This window comes from Tupaia chinensis, unplaced genomic scaffold (genome assembly GCF_000334495.1).
Source record: "Tupaia chinensis unplaced genomic scaffold, TupChi_1.0 Scaffold000140_1, whole genome shotgun sequence".
NCBI lineage: Eukaryota > Metazoa > Chordata > Mammalia > Scandentia > Tupaiidae > Tupaia > Tupaia belangeri.
In genome coordinates, this window is record NW_006159610.1 from 7,875,066 (window position 1) to 7,893,076 (window position 18,011).

At 47.8% G+C, this 18,011-nt stretch overlaps 1 protein-coding gene across 1 annotated transcript in view; it reads right to left on the minus strand.

Moving 5' to 3' along the window:
* Positions 1–7: 7 nt before the first annotated feature.
* The window catches only part of SLC37A3 (solute carrier family 37 member 3), a 48,472-nt gene continuing 30,468 nt past the window's right edge, over positions 8–18,011 (minus strand). The window contains exons 7-15 of the mRNA XM_006145047.3: positions 17,152–17,248; positions 15,603–15,687; positions 14,607–14,785; positions 11,534–11,675; positions 8,772–8,873; positions 8,178–8,225; positions 7,325–7,476; positions 2,644–2,709; positions 8–214 (exon numbers count right to left, since the gene is read on the minus strand). Coding sequence (XP_006145109.1) covers positions 122–214; positions 2,644–2,709; positions 7,325–7,476; positions 8,178–8,225; positions 8,772–8,873; positions 11,534–11,675; positions 14,607–14,785; positions 15,603–15,687; positions 17,152–17,248 — 964 coding nt within the window. The 3' untranslated portion in view covers positions 8–121. The remainder of the gene's footprint in view (positions 215–2,643; positions 2,710–7,324; positions 7,477–8,177; positions 8,226–8,771; positions 8,874–11,533; positions 11,676–14,606; positions 14,786–15,602; positions 15,688–17,151; positions 17,249–18,011) is intronic.

Consider the following 18,011-nt stretch of genomic DNA (forward strand, 5'->3'; position numbering starts at 1 on the left):
GGACCATCCGAGGCGAGGCTGTGGTGCACAGACAGCCCCCGACGGGGCAGGCAAGAGCACAGAGGAGTCCGGACGTGCCTCCTCTGTCTGCTCCACTTCCTGGTTTCCTTGTGGACACCAGTCACTCACTCAGCATGTGAGTGTGTCTCCTCTGCACGAGATGGAATACTTCCCTCACTATTAATGGTGAGATAAACAGGATTGTGCAACTGGTCTGCGAAAGAAAAAGTATCAAATAAGTAGCAACAATGCAATTTCCTCTGAGAACATCATGTTTTGAACAAAGCAATGGATTTGGACAATTACATTCATTTTGACTTCATACAAAGATAACTGAATCGTCAATGAATTAGAAAATGATTTTGAAAATTACAGTTAATATCATAAAAGACTTAATGTAACATTATAATTGTAAAAAAAAAAAACACTGAAGTACAAAAATGAAATAATTTGCTACAGTTAGAGCAGAAAAATTGACTGTGGAGCTCGGATTACAGTGCTTCCTGTAACAGACTCGGTTTTCTCTCAGCGACATGTCTGAGCCCACCGCAGAAGAGACTCCCTCTACCTAGCATGGGTGTCAGAAGTGCAACAGAGAAGCTAGTCCTAGAAGCTAGAAGGCTCTCAGGAAAATGATCCAGGGAACCCTGGAGTGGGACTATCCCAGGGCTCCTTGGACAAGTGACTGGGCTTGGGGGTGACTGAAGCTGCCTTCATTCAGGATGCCCAGGACAGAAGGACCGGACACTGAATGCACTCCCTGGTGGACACGCCGTCACCGACTCTCGAGAGACCTGCTCGAATACATCACACCAATAACGTGACAGAGTACGGCATAGGCTGATTCAACAGAGGGCAACGTTTTCCAAGCACAAGGCCTCACTCTGTATTGACTATTTCCCAGAAAGTACGAAATTGCAGCCCAGAACATCTAAGGAGTCACCAACAAGTCCTCAGAGACTCTCATCATTTTAGAACCTACACACCTCAGTGCTCATTAGAGCAATGCTTCTTTCTTAACCCTACGTTACTGGGTGTACGTAATTTTCCAAACCCCCAAAATGTATTTAGCAGATAGAGAACAGCCTAGAGGAGTAAACTCATCAATGACTGCCAATACTTTAAATAGGCTCTTGTTTTTCTGGAATTATAAATGGCAACAGTCATTCGATTTGGGTCAAGGGCAAACAGAGGACCCCTTTCCTCTTTGAAAAAGAACATGTCTTTCAGACTGAAAAAAGTGACTTCAGAAAAAGGTCTTTAAAAGCAATAAGCAAGTTTGCTGGTTCAAGTGATTTAAATAAATGCTTTGAATTAGCTTAACAGTAATAACTTAAAAAGGCATACACTGGGGCTGACAGGTGGCGTGGTGGTTAAAGGAACTGGACTCCCACATGGCAGACGTGGTTCAAGTCCCAGACCTGGTGGCTTGTTTTCTCACTTTCCCTCTCTCTCTCACTCTGTCCCTCTCTGGTCAAACCAAAATAAATAAATAAAAGTAAATAAACTAATTACATATATATAAAAAAAAGTAAGACATACACTTACCATGAGAATGAAAAAGTAGAAAACCCACATCCATCCTAGCTTGTCCTGGATCAAAGACACTAGATACTAAAAGAAGAAAGTAACAGTGTAATAATGCTTTATAAATTACTGAAACAAAGTTAACTAAGAAGATGAAACATGGCTATTTCTCAAAAGCAGCAGCCAGATCAGCAGATGGGGTAATGGTTATGTCTCTGGACTCCCACCTAGTTGACTATGGTTGGAGTCCAGACCTGTGGCTTAAAACTCATGCCGGGTGCATGTAAGTGCATGCGTGCGTGCCCAAAACCCTGAGAGGAGGATAGAGGAGAAGGAACTACAGTGTGGCCCTTCCCCCTGGGGGTGATTTCTCAAGTCGTCTCTGTCTCTCCAGCGAGTGCATGGACCCTATAACAAATATATCTCTAAAGAAAAAAAAGAAAAGTAGCAGCACGTTAGGACTTCTGCAATGTTCTGCAGCTGAAATGCTCTTCCACAGGGCCCACCCTGTAGCACCATGGCTAGCACTATGCATCAAGAGCTAGATCCCAGGTGGCATGGTGGTTAAGGCACCGGATTCCCACATGGCCAACCATGTGAATCCTAGTCCCAGACACCCAAAAAATCACACTGGACATGTGTGTGCATGTGCTCAAAATTGCGAGAGGAGAATGAGAAGGGACTGCTGTATGGCCATCCCCTCTGGGAGTTGACTTCTCACTTTTTCTCCCTCTCCTGCTCTCTCTTTTTCTCTCTCCAGTGAACACACATACCATATGGCAAAAACACAATTCCTCCCTCCCCCTGCAAAAAAAGAGCTAGATCCCACATGGCCAACCACGGTTTGAATCCCCATCCTGGTGGCCTGGAAAACACACAGGGTGCTTGTGAGAGCATGCCCCAAATCCCAAGGGGATGGAAAAACGAAAGGAAAAGGACTGTGGCATGACCACATCCCACTAAGGATGTACTCGCGCTCTCTGGCTGACCTGGTGGCTTGTTTTCTCACTTTCCCTCTCTCTCTCACTCTGTCCCTCTCTGGTCAAACCAAAATAAATAAATAAAAGTAAATAAACTAATTACATATATATAAAAAAAAGTAAGACATACACTTACCATGAGAATGAAAAAGTAGAAAACCCACATCCATCCTAGCTTGTCCTGGATCAAAGACACTAGATACTAAAAGAAGAAAGTAACAGTGTAATAATGCTTTATAAATTACTGAAACAAAGTTAACTAAGAAGATGAAACATGGCTATTTCTCAAAAGCAGCAGCCAGATCAGCAGATGGGGTAATGGTTATGTCTCTGGACTCCCACCTAGTTGACTATGGTTGGAGTCCAGACCTGTGGCTTAAAACTCATGCCGGGTGCATGTAAGTGCATGCGTGCGTGCCCAAAACCCTGAGAGGAGGATAGAGGAGAAGGAACTACAGTGTGGCCCTTCCCCCTGGGGGTGATTTCTCAAGTCGTCTCTGTCTCTCCAGCGAGTGCATGGACCCTATAACAAATATATCTCTAAAGAAAAAAAAGAAAAGTAGCAGCACGTTAGGACTTCTGCAATGTTCTGCAGCTGAAATGCTCTTCCACAGGGCCCACCCTGTAGCACCATGGCTAGCACTATGCATCAAGAGCTAGATCCCAGGTGGCATGGTGGTTAAGGCACCGGATTCCCACATGGCCAACCATGTGAATCCTAGTCCCAGACACCCAAAAAATCACACTGGACATGTGTGTGCATGTGCTCAAAATTGCGAGAGGAGAATGAGAAGGGACTGCTGTATGGCCATCCCCTCTGGGAGTTGACTTCTCACTTTTTCTCCCTCTCCTGCTCTCTCTTTTTCTCTCTCCAGTGAACACACATACCATATGGCAAAAACACAATTCCTCCCTCCCCCTGCAAAAAAAGAGCTAGATCCCACATGGCCAACCACGGTTTGAATCCCCATCCTGGTGGCCTGGAAAACACACAGGGTGCTTGTGAGAGCATGCCCCAAATCCCAAGGGGATGGAAAAACGAAAGGAAAAGGACTGTGGCATGACCACATCCCACTAAGGATGTACTCGCGCTCTCTGGCTGTCTCTGTCTCTCTGGTCAGCACACACGCCCTCTCAGGCAACAACAACAAACCCTTCCACGTATGTGTCCCCGTCTAAGCTTTATTAGTGGCCTCGTTTTGTCAGCTTACAGAGTCCAAATACAAAAACTGCACAGCAGAAGATCTAAGTTCAAAGGTTTATTTTTATTCACTTTGCTATTTAGAGATGAACATCCTCAAGCCACTCCGTCTGATCATTCTCTCTTCCAGTGGAAAGTGCTATAAATGAAACTTTCAAAAATAGTCTTAAGCACGCTGCTCCGCTTTCTGTTGTGCTGTGTGCTCACAGGATCACCGCATCACTGCACCACCCTATAGCATTCTGGTACTGTACTTTCAATTACTGAAAGGGCCTGACAGCACTGAGCCCGTTTTTTCTTTTACGTGACTAAATATAGCTAAACAAAATTTGTCATCTTAGCCACGTTTAAGCATACCATCCAGTGGCAGCAGCTACAGTCATGACATCACACAGTCATCAGCGCTAATTCCAAATGTTTTGTTTTTCGATTGCCAGAGGGCACGTGCGCTCCCCAGAGACAGAGAAACGGAGAGAGAGAGAGCAGCCACGCAGTGGGGCACGGTCGTGCTGCAATCGTTTTTCCTCCACTTCTCCCTGTCAGGATTCCAGGAATGTGTGCGAGCGTATGCACACACACACAGTGTCAAGCTACAAGAGGTGGGACTCGCACCGTGGCTGACCACGTGCACGGCTCCCACTGCACAGTGGGTAACTGCTGCGCCATGGCGCCGGTCTCTACAGTCTCACCTTACCGAGCCGCCGGCAGTGTGTCAAAAACACTCTACGCACCGGGAAAACGAAGAGGGCGGAAGCAGTGCTCCTGTTCTCAAGGATGCAGGGTCTGTGCGAGGTCAGAGGGAGAGACCAGAGAAGGTGATACACTGACAGGCGCTCCTCTCCTGGGGCACCAACTGCCAGGCCACCCAGGAGGGAAAACAATCAACCCGTCTCCTGGGAAGCCAGGGAAAGGTGAGGGCAACAAAGTTGCTCGGGGTGAGGTGCAGTGGCTGCCGCTGTCCTGCGGGATGTTAACAGCAGGTGTGGGACCATCCATCCGCAGTGTGGCAGTTACGCCCTATGCATAGGGTGTGGTCTCTCATGACTGACTGCAGTTCAAATCCAGGCCCCAGAAGCTTGAAAAAGACATTGGTTGCATATGCACACGTACCCCAAACCCTGACAGAGTGGGGGAGAAAGGACTGTGGAATGACAATGCCCCTTGTGTGTGAGAAGTCCTTTCTCTCTCTAGCATGCACAGGAGCCCTCTGGCAATTATAAAATATAAAAGAGTAGGCTGTGGAGTTTGGGATCGCAGCCGTAGGTGATGAGAAATCACTCAAAAATCAACATGGAAGAGGAAAGAGAAAAGCTAACAACTACCCTGGTACTTCCCAAGCCACGGGGGTTAGGTTAATGCCTGCCCGAGTTCACAGTCAGGGACATGACCATGGACAGGTGAGACTTCCTAACTGAAGTGAACGCCCCACCGTGGTAGTTATAACCCCCTCGTTTCATGAGGAAGAAAACGTTAGAGCAGAAGGTTACCTTAGAGAACCTAATGTCAGAAAAGGATGCCCGATATCATCACCCTTTCCCCGTACACGAAGACGCCTGAGCTGGTGGCCCACAGCATTTCCTGAGTCCCATTCCAGACCGTGATCACGTAAGCAGGTTTCTTCTACCTTGGCTAAGTATTTTTTTTAAGTTTCTGTCCTGAAATCTTAAAATCAAGTATACTGAGCACATCGATCACATCAGTCATTCCTTGTGTGATTCGCACACCAAGTATCTGAATGCCCACTATGTTCCAGACACTCTAGGTTCAAGGGCCACAGCAGAACCCGAAACGAAATGTCGCCCCGAGAGTTTACGTTAGAGTAGGAAAGACAGACATGAACACTAGCCGGGACTGAGAAGTCCTGCCCTCTCGTTGAAGACCAGCCAGGGCAGCAGCCATCCAAGCCCATCAGCAAGCAAAACAGTAATCTTCAACTGAAGAGCCTTTCGCCCTTCAGCTCCCCGTCCCGAGCGCCCGACACCCATGGCCTTCTCAGCTGTGTTCCCTGGACTGCAAGCTACTGCACTGACCTCCTGTTTCTCTGACCACCGGGAATCTCAGAGGTCCCCCCACCTTTTCTTTCCCCATTAATTATTTCACCGACTTCCATAGGTTCGACTTTATCCACACATATGCTTACCAATCCCACCCATGTGTAAAATCAGCACTCCATGACCTAGAGGGGTATCCCTGGGAGGGGCACGACTCCTGACCATCCCAGAGGAAAAACACCTTTCTGAGAAGGCCTGAATGTTAAGTAGAAGGGTCCACTCGAATAGTTCGTGCAGAATAGACTACGCAGCGAGTCAGCCTTGCCCTGGAGGATCTCAAATATCAGACTGTTTTAAGAATTACAGAGGGGCCAGTGGATGTCATGGTGGTTAAGGAGCTGGATTCCCACATGGTCAACCATAGTTAGAGTCCCGGACCTAGGAGCCTAAAAATCTCACCAGGCACGTGTGCACGTGTGCCCGAAATCCTAAGAGGAGAATGGAGGAGAAGGGATTGCGGGTGGCCAGCCCTCCAGGGGTTGCTTTCTCACTCTTCCTCTGTCTCTCTCCGTGTGTGTACATGTGCCCAATGGGGAAAAAAAAAAGATCACAGCTCCCCAAGCTCTAGCTCGGCAAGGCTGCAGGCAGCTCAGTGTTCTGTGCTCCACTGAGAATTCTTGAGCCTCACATCAGACACTCACGAGCCACACTGTGACGCTCAGGTGGAGAGCTCTGGCCTCGAAGGCCACAGAATGTGCTCGGAGGCAGTGCAGAGACCACGTAAGGAACACGCGCACGTGTGTGAGTTTAGTGGAGGGAGACACGAGAGAGGCAAGGGGAGGACTGTGTGCCAGGTGTGGACCACGAGAGAACATCTCATTCATCTCCCCGGGTAGCACCAGGTTTCGCCTGAGAGGTGGGTGGAGGGCTGAAGGATCTGTCTTTCTTTTTCTTTATTCCTTACATTTGTCAGAGGGCCCATGTACTTTCCAGAGAAAAGGAGGGAGAAAGCACCACCAATGGGCATGGTCACGCCAAAATGCCTTCTCCATCTTGCAGGCATTTGGGGCACACACGTGGCCATGTGGAATCCAGCTGCCTTAACCACCAGGCCACGGGGCCAGCCCAGGAGCTATCTGTCTTACATGGTCTCAGTCTATCTGCAGACAGAAAGACTCTGGAAGTAAAGTGGAAAGAAGGAACTTAAAATGGTAGAGGGCCCTTCCATAGCAGGTCACATCAGCTGGCCCTCAGAAGAGACTAAGACCCTATGGTTGGGCTGGCTCGCTGACACGGAGTAACAGGCTGCTCAAGGGATGCTGGGTCCATGTGGAAGATGGTGGGCTTGGTTCCTGCGTGCACCTGCAAATGCCGGCATGTGTACCCGTGATGCAGGCCAGCTGGGGGCTGTGGGGTGGGAGCTCAGTGTAAGACACTATGAACAGGGTCTGTCCTCTCACTCTCGTAAAAGAAATGAAGAAGATTTGAAACATAACAAACAAGAAAACACTTCAGTGCAGCATCCTAGATCACAGGGTACAAGAGTGTCCCCGCCGCGGGCAGGCTTGCGTTCTGCCGTCTTTAGAGGAGTCTTACGCGGGCTCCCGCCTCTGCTGCCCTCTCACCTGGCCCACAGCCGCGCCAATGCTCCCAGTCCCATCGACGATTCCTGTGACGGTCGCCAAGGCCTCACTGCTCCCTCGGATCAGCTCCTGGCGACCCAGGTCCGCAGAGATAGCAGAGCTGATCATATTAGAAGGGCCACCAATAAAAAATCCTGGAGTCACAAACAGAGCAGGTTCTTATTAAAACCTGACCTAGAACTCCACCAGGAGTCCACTGCATGAGACAAAACGTTACCCCAATATTTTAACTAGTGTGTTGCAGAGAAACAGGACAAAAACATCGAAATTCTCTTAGATTGTCCTCCTATCTCGAACCAGTTGTCAACCATTTTTCTGAAATGTCTTCTTCGATTACATGACTAGCATATTTTAAAGAACCCGAAAATACGAAAAGTCCAGTGAAATAGCCTTTCTAATCCCGTGCAGTTCACATTCATTCATAACTACTTGTACCCGCTTGTCAAACTCTATTACGGTTCAGTGGTATCATCTAATCCTTTAACTACCCAAATTCGACCAAATGTTTTTTTAAAAAGAGGGAAAAGGAACCAGCAATTTAGACGGTACAGGTGACCCCATCTGCCAGCACCATCGGTGTGGCCGCTGGGAACCGAGCAGGGCTGGCCGCATGACTTTAGTCACACCACTGGAATCCCTTCCTGTGCCTCCTGCAGTCAACAACTCACTCTCCTGAGGACGATGAAAACTTCCAATATAACTGCACTAGCACGTGGTCCCCAGTGGCACCTGGCTACCTCACCTAGTGCTGGCTGAGGGAACCCTGACCAATTCCAACAAGGGGGAGACACTGGCCAACGCGAGGCAGAGCACGGTGCGGCGGCCACAGTCCTACCTGTGACAGTCATCAGGAGCGCGTTGATGGACTTATCCTTGGGCGAATCTGTGAGGAAGACACAGACGGCATGACTCAGAAAGCAACGGCGTGTGCTGACCCAGCTCTCAGCGACCTCCCCAGACACTCCCAGGGACAACAAAGAGACACACAACGCCTCCGCCACCCCTTCCAACTTTTATTTGTGATGTCTGCCTCTTACCGCAGCTCAAGCTAGTAAGACTTCTAAAAGCTGAAGAGAAACTCTGCTGTCTCCACAGCATCTAAAAGGACCTGGACCAAACCTACTAATTACCCATCTTTCCGCTTTCGAAATCTTTCCCTTTTTATTGTTTTATTGGCTATAATGCTGTCCCTCTGGAGCCTCCCCTCAAACAAAGCATATACACTCCCAAGCAAGCTTTTAAACACATCCACAAAGCAGACGAGATGCCAGTGTTCTCCTGACGGAAGTAAAGCGCAGACGGCAACTTTCCCAGATCACAGGCCGATACGGAGGTGGCACAGCACGCCTGGGGCTGAGCACTGCTGCAGCACATGCATACCTCAGTCCCAAGGGATCAGGAAACAAAACAGTAGAAGAGGAATACTCACGACTATAGCCAACGAGGGAGCCAACCGCCAGCAGCAGGCTTAGAGCTAAAACAGGCGCTCTCTTCTGCAGGATGTCAGAGACGAAGCCTTGCAAAGTCCCACCTGCAAGCACAAAGAGTAAGTGGGGCTGAATCTGCTTCTAATTCAGCTCCGTTTCCCAGGGCACGCCCCCAGGGGCCCTCTATTCTTGCTATCAGGATCACCACACTGGTCTATCCAGAAAGGGGGCTGACTCTCCAGAAGTTTCCTCCGTGATCTCCAGTCAGGAAGTGAACTGGCCGGAACCACCATGACGGCAAGTGGGGATGGGATACCACAAAGCAGACATCAAAATTAGAAAAAAGAAAAACATCATCAAAATCATCCACTCTCCCGTACTCTTTCCCCGTCCTCTTCCCCCCGTGAATGTGAAAACAAGCCGTGAGGCTGGCAGTTGAACACTATGCTGAGAAGGCCAGATCCCACATGGCTGACCAGGGTTCAAGTCCCAGCCCTGGCATCTTAAAAACCATGCTGCCATGTGTATGCACACCCAGGATCCTGATGGGATGAACAATGGGTGGAGGGGGACTGCAGTATAACGAGGCCCCATCAGGGATGTGTTTCTCTCTGTCTCTCTCTCTCATGCACACACCCTGTGGCATAAAAATGAATACATAAAACATGTGTATGACTTTAAAAAAAGAAATTTGTGAATATTTTTCCTGATGTTTCTTTTTTTTTTTTCATTTAGAAGATGATTAATTAAGGACTGTGCCTCAGCAGCTATGAATAGCAGCCAATAAATATTCACTAAAATTAAATGCAGCACTTACGGTTTGGTAATAATAGGTCAGGATATCTAAAAATAGGTGATGTGACTCCTTCAAGCAACACTGTCACATTGAGACAGTGCCGTTTTGAGTTCTAGGGGCCACAGGCCATCTGGTACACCCTTCTCAGACAGCAAGCACCCAGGCGATTTTAGTTTCAAAGGACACGGAAGTACAGGCAGGCCTCAAGGTAGCAGCCTCGCCTTCAGCTCTGGATCCAAGAATAATGGCAGTCACTTCACATACGGTAAGAGTGTATCACCAAGACTATGGCCTCAGGCCCAGACCGACACGTGTTCAGGGAGTTTAGTCTTACCACAGTCTGCATGTCAGTTTTATAGAAAGGGTATTAAGGTTCTGCCATGACTCCAGAATGCAGTGTTCTTTTATCTTATTAAGAAGTTGCTGGGCTAGCCTCATAGCCTGGTGGTTAGGGGTACAGGATCCCACATGGCCAAATTTGAATCTTGGCCTCCAGTGGCTTGAAAAACACACTGGAGGGGGGACCAGCAGTTAGTGTAATGGCTATGTCGCTGGACTCCCATACAGTCGACCATGGTTAGAGTCCCGGACCCAGTGGCTTAAACTCATGCCGGGCGCGTGTGCATGTATGCCCAAGATCTTGAGGGGAGAATGGAAGAGTAGGGATTGCAGCGTGGCCATCCCCCCTGGGGGTGATTTCTCGGGGGGTGATTTCTTGCTTTCTGTCTCTCTGTCTCTCTCTTTCTCTTTCTGGCGAGTGCATGTGCCCTTTAGCAAAAACCTCTCAAAAAAAAAGAAGAAAAAGAAAAAAGAGGGACCAGTAGATGGTATAATGGTTATGTGACTGGACTCTCACTTAGTTGACCACAGTTCGAGTCCCAGACACGGCAATTTAAAACTCACGCGGGGTACACGTGCATGTGTGTGTGCCCACATGCCCAAAATCCTAAGAGGAGAATGGAAAAGAAGGGACTGTGGCGTGGCCATCCCCCCAAGGGATGATTTCTCGTTTTCTGTCTCTATCTCACCGGCAAGCACACATACTCTATAGCAAAAAAAAAAAAAAAAAATCTTTTAAAGAAAAAGAAAAACGTGCAGGGTACGTGAGCATGCATGCCCAAAGCCTCAGCAGGATAGATAAATGGAGACGGGAGTACAGCGTGACGCTGCACCATGTGGACGGCGCTTTCTCCCTCTCCCTCTCTGTCCCTCCCTGGAAGGCCCTCTGGCATGTGCCCTCTGGCAATTAAGAAAATAAATAACAATTTCTTACTTCCTTGTTCATATTTCTGGCTACTGTTAGCGTGTGTTGTTTACATGAAGCAATTAGAAAACAGTCACAAAAACTAATCCCTCTTATTCCTGCCTTCATGATCCGAAACCTACACGTGAAGGAATTAGCTCCCCTTCCTTGGCTGGGGCTGATGGGGAAAGCAGGAGGTAGAAAAGCTGCATGATACTCACATTCAGACTCGAGCCTCTGGCACGAAATTAGCTTAGAACTAAGGCACGCTGCAAGTGTACAAAAGGGTCTCATGTAAGGGGGTCCTGTGGACCTAAGCCAAATGAGTGACTCCCTCAACAAAGGGCTGAGAAAACAAGTCCTATCATACACAGCCATGCCTTAGCTAGATCCTCCTTGCAATGAAGTCTCTCCTTTTTTTTTTTTGAAAAGAATGATTTAACCTTACTTTTTATTATTATTCTTTAATTTGACCAGAGAGGGAGGGTGAGAAAGCAAGCCGCCAGGTCAGGGACTTGAACTGCAGTTGGCCACTGTGGGAGTCCAGCACCTTAACCACCATGCCACCTGCTGGGCCCCTCCCTCTTTTTTGAGTGGCTAGTAGGACAGTTTAGAAAAATGGCTGTGGAGTAAGAAAACTTCAAATAAAGCCCGATTTCATAACCCAATAAAAGATTATCAGTGGCCAACTCTTCGTTCTGGAGAAGGACGCATCACTGGCCTACCTATGATTCCTCCAACGTCGTACCAAATGGACAGCTTGTCGGCGTCAGCCTCCTTCCACTCAAAGTTGTTACTCAGGTAGAAGGGCAGCCAGAAGAAGAAGGAGTAATTGACCAACTTCAAGCAGGCATAGGCCAGTGAATACTACAAGAGAAACATGTGGCTGGTAATGACAACAGGTAGCAGAGCATGGCCACCATGTACAATGGAATTACAAAACAACAAAATAAAGGAATGTGGGGTGAACAGTACCTGATCTGAAAATGAGACATCTTTACAAATTCCCACTTGCCTGATTTCACCAAGAATCTGTCTTCCCTTTTTCCCCATCAGCTTCTAGAAAAGCATGAAGAGTGGTCTTCTGGACTAAAAACCACACACGGCTACTCCCTCATGGTCCCCTGCTGCTTCTCTATCTGTTCTCTGGTAGAAGCAAACCAGGGTTTTGAACCTAGAAGGTAGGGTACATACTCCTAACTCTTTATCTGGACAAAGATAAACGGTATTCACACCACTAACTAGAACTAACCACAGGCAACTAAATCTGGCAAACACACAGCTTTTATGGCCAACGGCAAACTTTTTCAGTTATTCTACTTCCAGCAAAGTTAAGATTGTGGACAATGGAGAATGATGTGGCTAAACTCTAGCTTGAAAGTCTAAGAAAAGCAGCGACATTGAAATTACTCTCACATGAGGCTTTCCAAGAGTCCTATTTCCCACCTGCAGGGGAAAGGAGGGAGTGTCTCTGCAGCTGCCTCAAGACGTGGTGGTGGCGTTGGCGAGCTGAGATGCCTACATTCGACGCATCATTACCAAAAGAGCCTGGTATTTGGCACCGAAGGGAAAAGGGGGACACAGAGGACTTCAGAGGGTGTCTGGCCAGGGTATTCTTTCCCCCAGAGCTCCCAGCTACTCCCGCGGTATCACGTGTTTTAAAACCACCTCCCTGGCGGGACCAGAGCCACCCTGCAGAGAGCCAAATCCCCATCAGGAGGGCAGTCTGTTCAGACAGCTGCTGCGAAGACAAAGGCGTTGGGTTAACTGATCCCTACACCCTGCCTGCTGGACAGCAATAGTGCGGAGCACAAAGGGACACAGGAGGGGCCTGCATTTCGTCACAGGAACTTCAGTTCTGTCTCCAAACCCAACTATGACCAGCAGAATGTTTTAGTAACTAGGTAAGAGACACTGCTCACTGGCCTAGGAGCAGGCCTGAAGGACCTGCACTCTCTCCATATTAGACACCACCCTTGGCTTGGAGGACTGTGGAAAATTAACGCACATCTTGACTTGCTCTTAACTGCATTTGAAATGTCAGTTCCTCGGCTTGGGCGCACAGGCACAGGGGAGGACAGGATGAAGATGGACCACAGACTCTGCACTACCTGGGGGTGACGTTCACGAAGCACCTTTACAAAAATCAAGTAACAAAACCAGGTGCTAGTTCACAATACAATAACCCACCGCTACAGACCCGGGGAAGCCTGGAAGATTGCTACTCCGGGAAGGGGGACTGAGACATGAGGGCAGGTTGTGCGACTTACCGCAGGCCTCAGAGAAAGTTAGTGGGTAAGCCGGAAACATAACCTAGGCCTCTTAACTTCCACTCCAGTGCTGGAGCGCCCGAAACATCGAGGCAGAAAACTGCAGCAGAAGGGATTTAGTTTAGACATCAGGAAGTTCTGCCTGCAAAGGCCGTGGAAACGCTGGGATGCGTTTCCCAGAAATACTGTGGGGCACCCTGTCCTAGACTTTTTGAAAAAGGGGCAAACAATATTTTTTCCTCACATGGTCCGAATCAGATTTAATGAGCTATTCAAAACCTTCCTGGTCTAAGTGTGATAATCCAACAGGCCAAAATCACACACTTAAAAAGACCCATTTTGCCTTCTTAGTCGCAGGCTAGATCAGGGTCAGCAAACCGGGGCGCCCAGGGCAAGCTGACCACACCCAACCATCCCACACCGTCCACAGCATCTGCTGCTGTGCAGAGCTGAGTGGTGCAGAGACGGCAGTTTCCGCAAAGCCGAAGTATTTATTCTTAGGCTCTTCACGGAAAAGGTGTGCCAACCCCTGTATCAGACATCAGAGAGGCTGATGAGCACAGACAACATTCCTCTGAACATTCGCTCCTGAAATACAGGTCAAAGAGAAGCTAAGTACTTAACAGCTTTACCGCGGGCCCACTACAGCCTCGCTGGCCACAGAGAGGAGACAGAACGGTCCTTACCGGTATGACTCCAGGGAGGCAACACGCCTGATGAAAGCTTATGGCCTTGACCTGGGGAAGAGCACTGTCTTCTTGGATTGAATAATTAGGCTCGAATTCATCTTCATTTTCAGCACCACTAATTAAAGGCCTGTGTGAGTCTTCTTCAGAATTTTCTTCTGTCTCAATACCTGGGAGACCTAAAACAACAACAGCCACCCTTTACAGAGGACCTGCTACAGGCCTGGCATGGTGCTAAGGGCTTTGCATACATCATTACTTATGGGGCTGATATTTTTATTTGTTTTACAGAAGAAGCAACGAGGGTTCAGAGACCAAGGTCAACTAAGGTCAAAGAGTCTGTTGTACAATATTTAAAGGACAGGAGAACTCTACATCTCTTTGCTTCTGTGGTTTGATTTCTATATATTCTGTATTTAGCCAGGTAAGTGTTCATCTGAATCTGTTTTCTTTTTCTTTTAATTTTGCTATAGGGCATGTGCACTTGTCAGAGAGGAGAGAAGGGGAGTGAGAAATCACCCCAGGAGGTGACCACCCCACAATCCCTTCTCCCTGACCACACCCAACCATCCCACACCGTCCACAGCATCTGCTGCTGTGCAGAGCTGAGTGGTGCAGAGACGGCAGTTTCCGCAAAGCCGAAGTATTTATTCTTAGGCTCTTCACGGAAAAGGTGTGCCAACCCCTGTATCAGACATCAGAGAGGCTGATGAGCACAGACAACATTCCTCTGAACATTCGCTCCTGAAATACAGGTCAAAGAGAAGCTAAGTACTTAACAGCTTTACCGCGGGCCCACTACAGCCTCGCTGGCCACAGAGAGGAGACAGAACGGTCCTTACCGGTATGACTCCAGGGAGGCAACACGCCTGATGAAAGCTTATGGCCTTGACCTGGGGAAGAGCACTGTCTTCTTGGATTGAATAATTAGGCTCGAATTCATCTTCATTTTCAGCACCACTAATTAAAGGCCTGTGTGAGTCTTCTTCAGAATTTTCTTCTGTCTCAATACCTGGGAGACCTAAAACAACAACAGCCACCCTTTACAGAGGACCTGCTACAGGCCTGGCATGGTGCTAAGGGCTTTGCATACATCATTACTTATGGGGCTGATATTTTTATTTGTTTTACAGAAGAAGCAACGAGGGTTCAGAGACCAAGGTCAACTAAGGTCAAAGAGTCTGTTGTACAATATTTAAAGGACAGGAGAACTCTACATCTCTTTGCTTCTGTGGTTTGATTTCTATATATTCTGTATTTAGCCAGGTAAGTGTTCATCTGAATCTGTTTTCTTTTTCTTTTAATTTTGCTATAGGGCATGTGCACTTGTCAGAGAGGAGAGAAGGGGAGTGAGAAATCACCCCAGGAGGTGACCACCCCACAATCCCTTCTCCCCCATTCTCCTCTGGGGATTTTGGCCACACATGCATGTGAAACAGACATATTCCTCAGGCTGCCCAGTCCAGGATTCGAACTGTGCAGTGGGCCATGTGAGACCCAACTGCCTGGACCACTATGCCACCGGCTGGCCTCAACTGGAATTTTTATGAAGGAGAAGTCTGCTTCAAAAATCACAATTAGAAAAAAATCCATCCAAATTACCAGCTGGTGTTCCGTTTGTGAGAAATATGTAAACAAGGCTGGACTTCCATGTCTGTACAAGGTTACAACTCACATGGCTGGGCTGGGGGTCGGTTACAAAATCGACAGCCTGTCCTTAATTCAGAAAAGGAGCTCACCGTTTTCCTAGAAAAAAAGAAATCTGATTTCCCAGCCTAGGGTTCCCCTTTGCCCACAACAGTACACCATTCTGAACAGAAGAGACAGCTTCTCCTTACCAATTTCTTCTGGTGACACCAGGAGTCCAAAGAAGATGACAATCCCACCAGAGAACTGCACTGACGCCGTGACCAGAAAGGCATACTGGAGGAGAGGGGGGAAAGGTGGTTCTTACCCACATGGGGACAGTCACCACAAACACACTCACGAATCGCACAGCGTGGGGTGGGAGAGGAGGGGACGGGGTTAGGGAGCAAAGGCCGGAGAGATCAGGAGGGACGTGAGCGCCCAGTGCTCTCCCAAGCGGGCGTGGTGCCAGGTATGCTCTCTGGCTTTCTCGCTGCTTTTCGGGGGCCAGCGACTCAGAGAGCAGAGAGGGTCACTAAGGTTCCTGGACACTAAGGGGCACTATGACAAGTGTGCACTCAGCACTAGCTCCAAAATCTCCATGCTTTCTGAAGAAACTGACATAAACACACGGTAATTATTTTTGAAAAACAAGGGGAAGGACTCGTAAGAATCCAGCTTAATCCATTTTTCAAAAGAAAGAAAAAAGGAAAGCTCTCTGGAGAGGGATAGCTGAGCCATTACCAGTCATTAGCACTGTGGCATCAAATAGCTGATTCATCCATGAGGCAGTTAAAATGCAGCACAGGAGGGACCAGCAGTTAGCGTAATGGCTATGTTGCTAGACTCCCATATAGTCGACTGCGTTTCGCGTCCCGGACCCAGTGGCTTAAACTCATGCCAGGCACATGTGTGTGCGTGCCCAAGATCCCTAGAGGAGAATGGAGAAGGGACTGCGGCATGGCCATCCCCCTTGGGGGGTGATTTCTCGCTTTCTGTCTCTCTGTCTCTCTGTCTTTCTGGCGAGTGCATGCGCCCTATAGCAAAAACCTCTCCAAAAAAAAAAAAAAAAATGCAGCACAGGCAAGGCTGTAAACAATGGGTACTGGGTGGGAAGAAGGAAAAGAGAAATGTTCTGTGAGGAAAATGAAAGACCTAGGTGATAGCAAATCTAGACCCCCCCACCCAGGAAGAGATGATGCACAGAAAGAAGAAGGGGTGTCAGGCAGACACAGCTCTGGGCTGGACGTGTAGAGACGTGAGCAGCAGCGTCTTCATCCCTTCTACTGTCCAACAACCCGGAATCCCAGCAAGTCACGTCAGTTCTCAGTCTTTCCCCTCCTCTGTAACTCAGGGATGACGCGAACTATCTCACAGGGTCAAATTCTGTCAAGAACCTTTTAAACCCTTAGGCTCTGGGAAGGGTTATTACTCTATCAGAGTGCTGAAAGTTAACCTTGGAAGCATGTTCTTAAAGTTAGTTTAATTAATGCCAAAGAAAGCTGGATTTGGGGCCAGCAGGAGGCATGGTGGTTGGGGTGCTGGACCCCAGCATGGTTGAACATGGTTCTAGCCCCATACCCAGCAGATTAAAACTCACACCAGGCATAGAAGAGAATGGAAGTCCAGCAATATAGCCATTACTCCATCTGCTGGTCCCGAGCCTTGGGTAGTTTTAAATGGCCATAGAGTTATACTATGAAAAACAGTATGTATATTACATACACACATGAATATGACAATGCTATGAAAAATGCCTACCTCATAACCATACTGGAGAACAGAAGAAGCCAGGCACGCTCCCAGAATATTGCCCACTGAAGCGCAGGCACTCCAGAGACCAAAAACAACACCACGTCTAAGATGGAGAACAGAAAACAGAAGACAAAGAATCTTAATGAATTCTGCTGCAATTCAAAATATACAATGACCAAAACTAAAAGTTCACATTACAAAGAATAAACATACTATTTTCAATGTTTTAAAACATACCAGAATTACAAACTAGTAAATGTTGTCTAACTTTAAATCTGTCATTAGCTTAAAGCTCAATTTGAGGGTCACTGAAAGCCATTATGGGGCAGGGGGCTCGCAGGTGGCATGGAGGTTAAGGTGCCACATGGCTGACCAGGATTTCAGTCTCAGACCTGGTAGCTTGCTTTCTCTTTCTATTTCTGTCTCTTTCTGGTCATATTTTTTAAAAATAGTAATAATAATAAATAAAATTAAATAATTATTTACAAAAATAAAAAAAAGACAGACATTATGGGGGCCAACAGGTGGTGTGGTGGTTAAGGCACACCACATGGCCTACCACATGGCCAACTGTGGTTTGAGCCCCAGATTTGGTGACTTGCTTTCCCACTTTCCCTCTCTCTCCTGTCTCTCTCTGGTCAGCACACACATCCTATAGCGGAGGCCTGGTGGTTAAGGGCACTAGACTCCCACATGACCGACCGTAGTTCGAGTCCTGGACCTGGCGGTTTGCTTTCTCACTTTCCCTCTCTCTCTCACGCTGCACCCCTCTGGTCAAATTTTTAAAATAAGTATATAAATAAAATAAAGTTAAAGAAAATAATAATTAAAAAAAAAAAAAACTCATGCCACGCACCTTGACATTT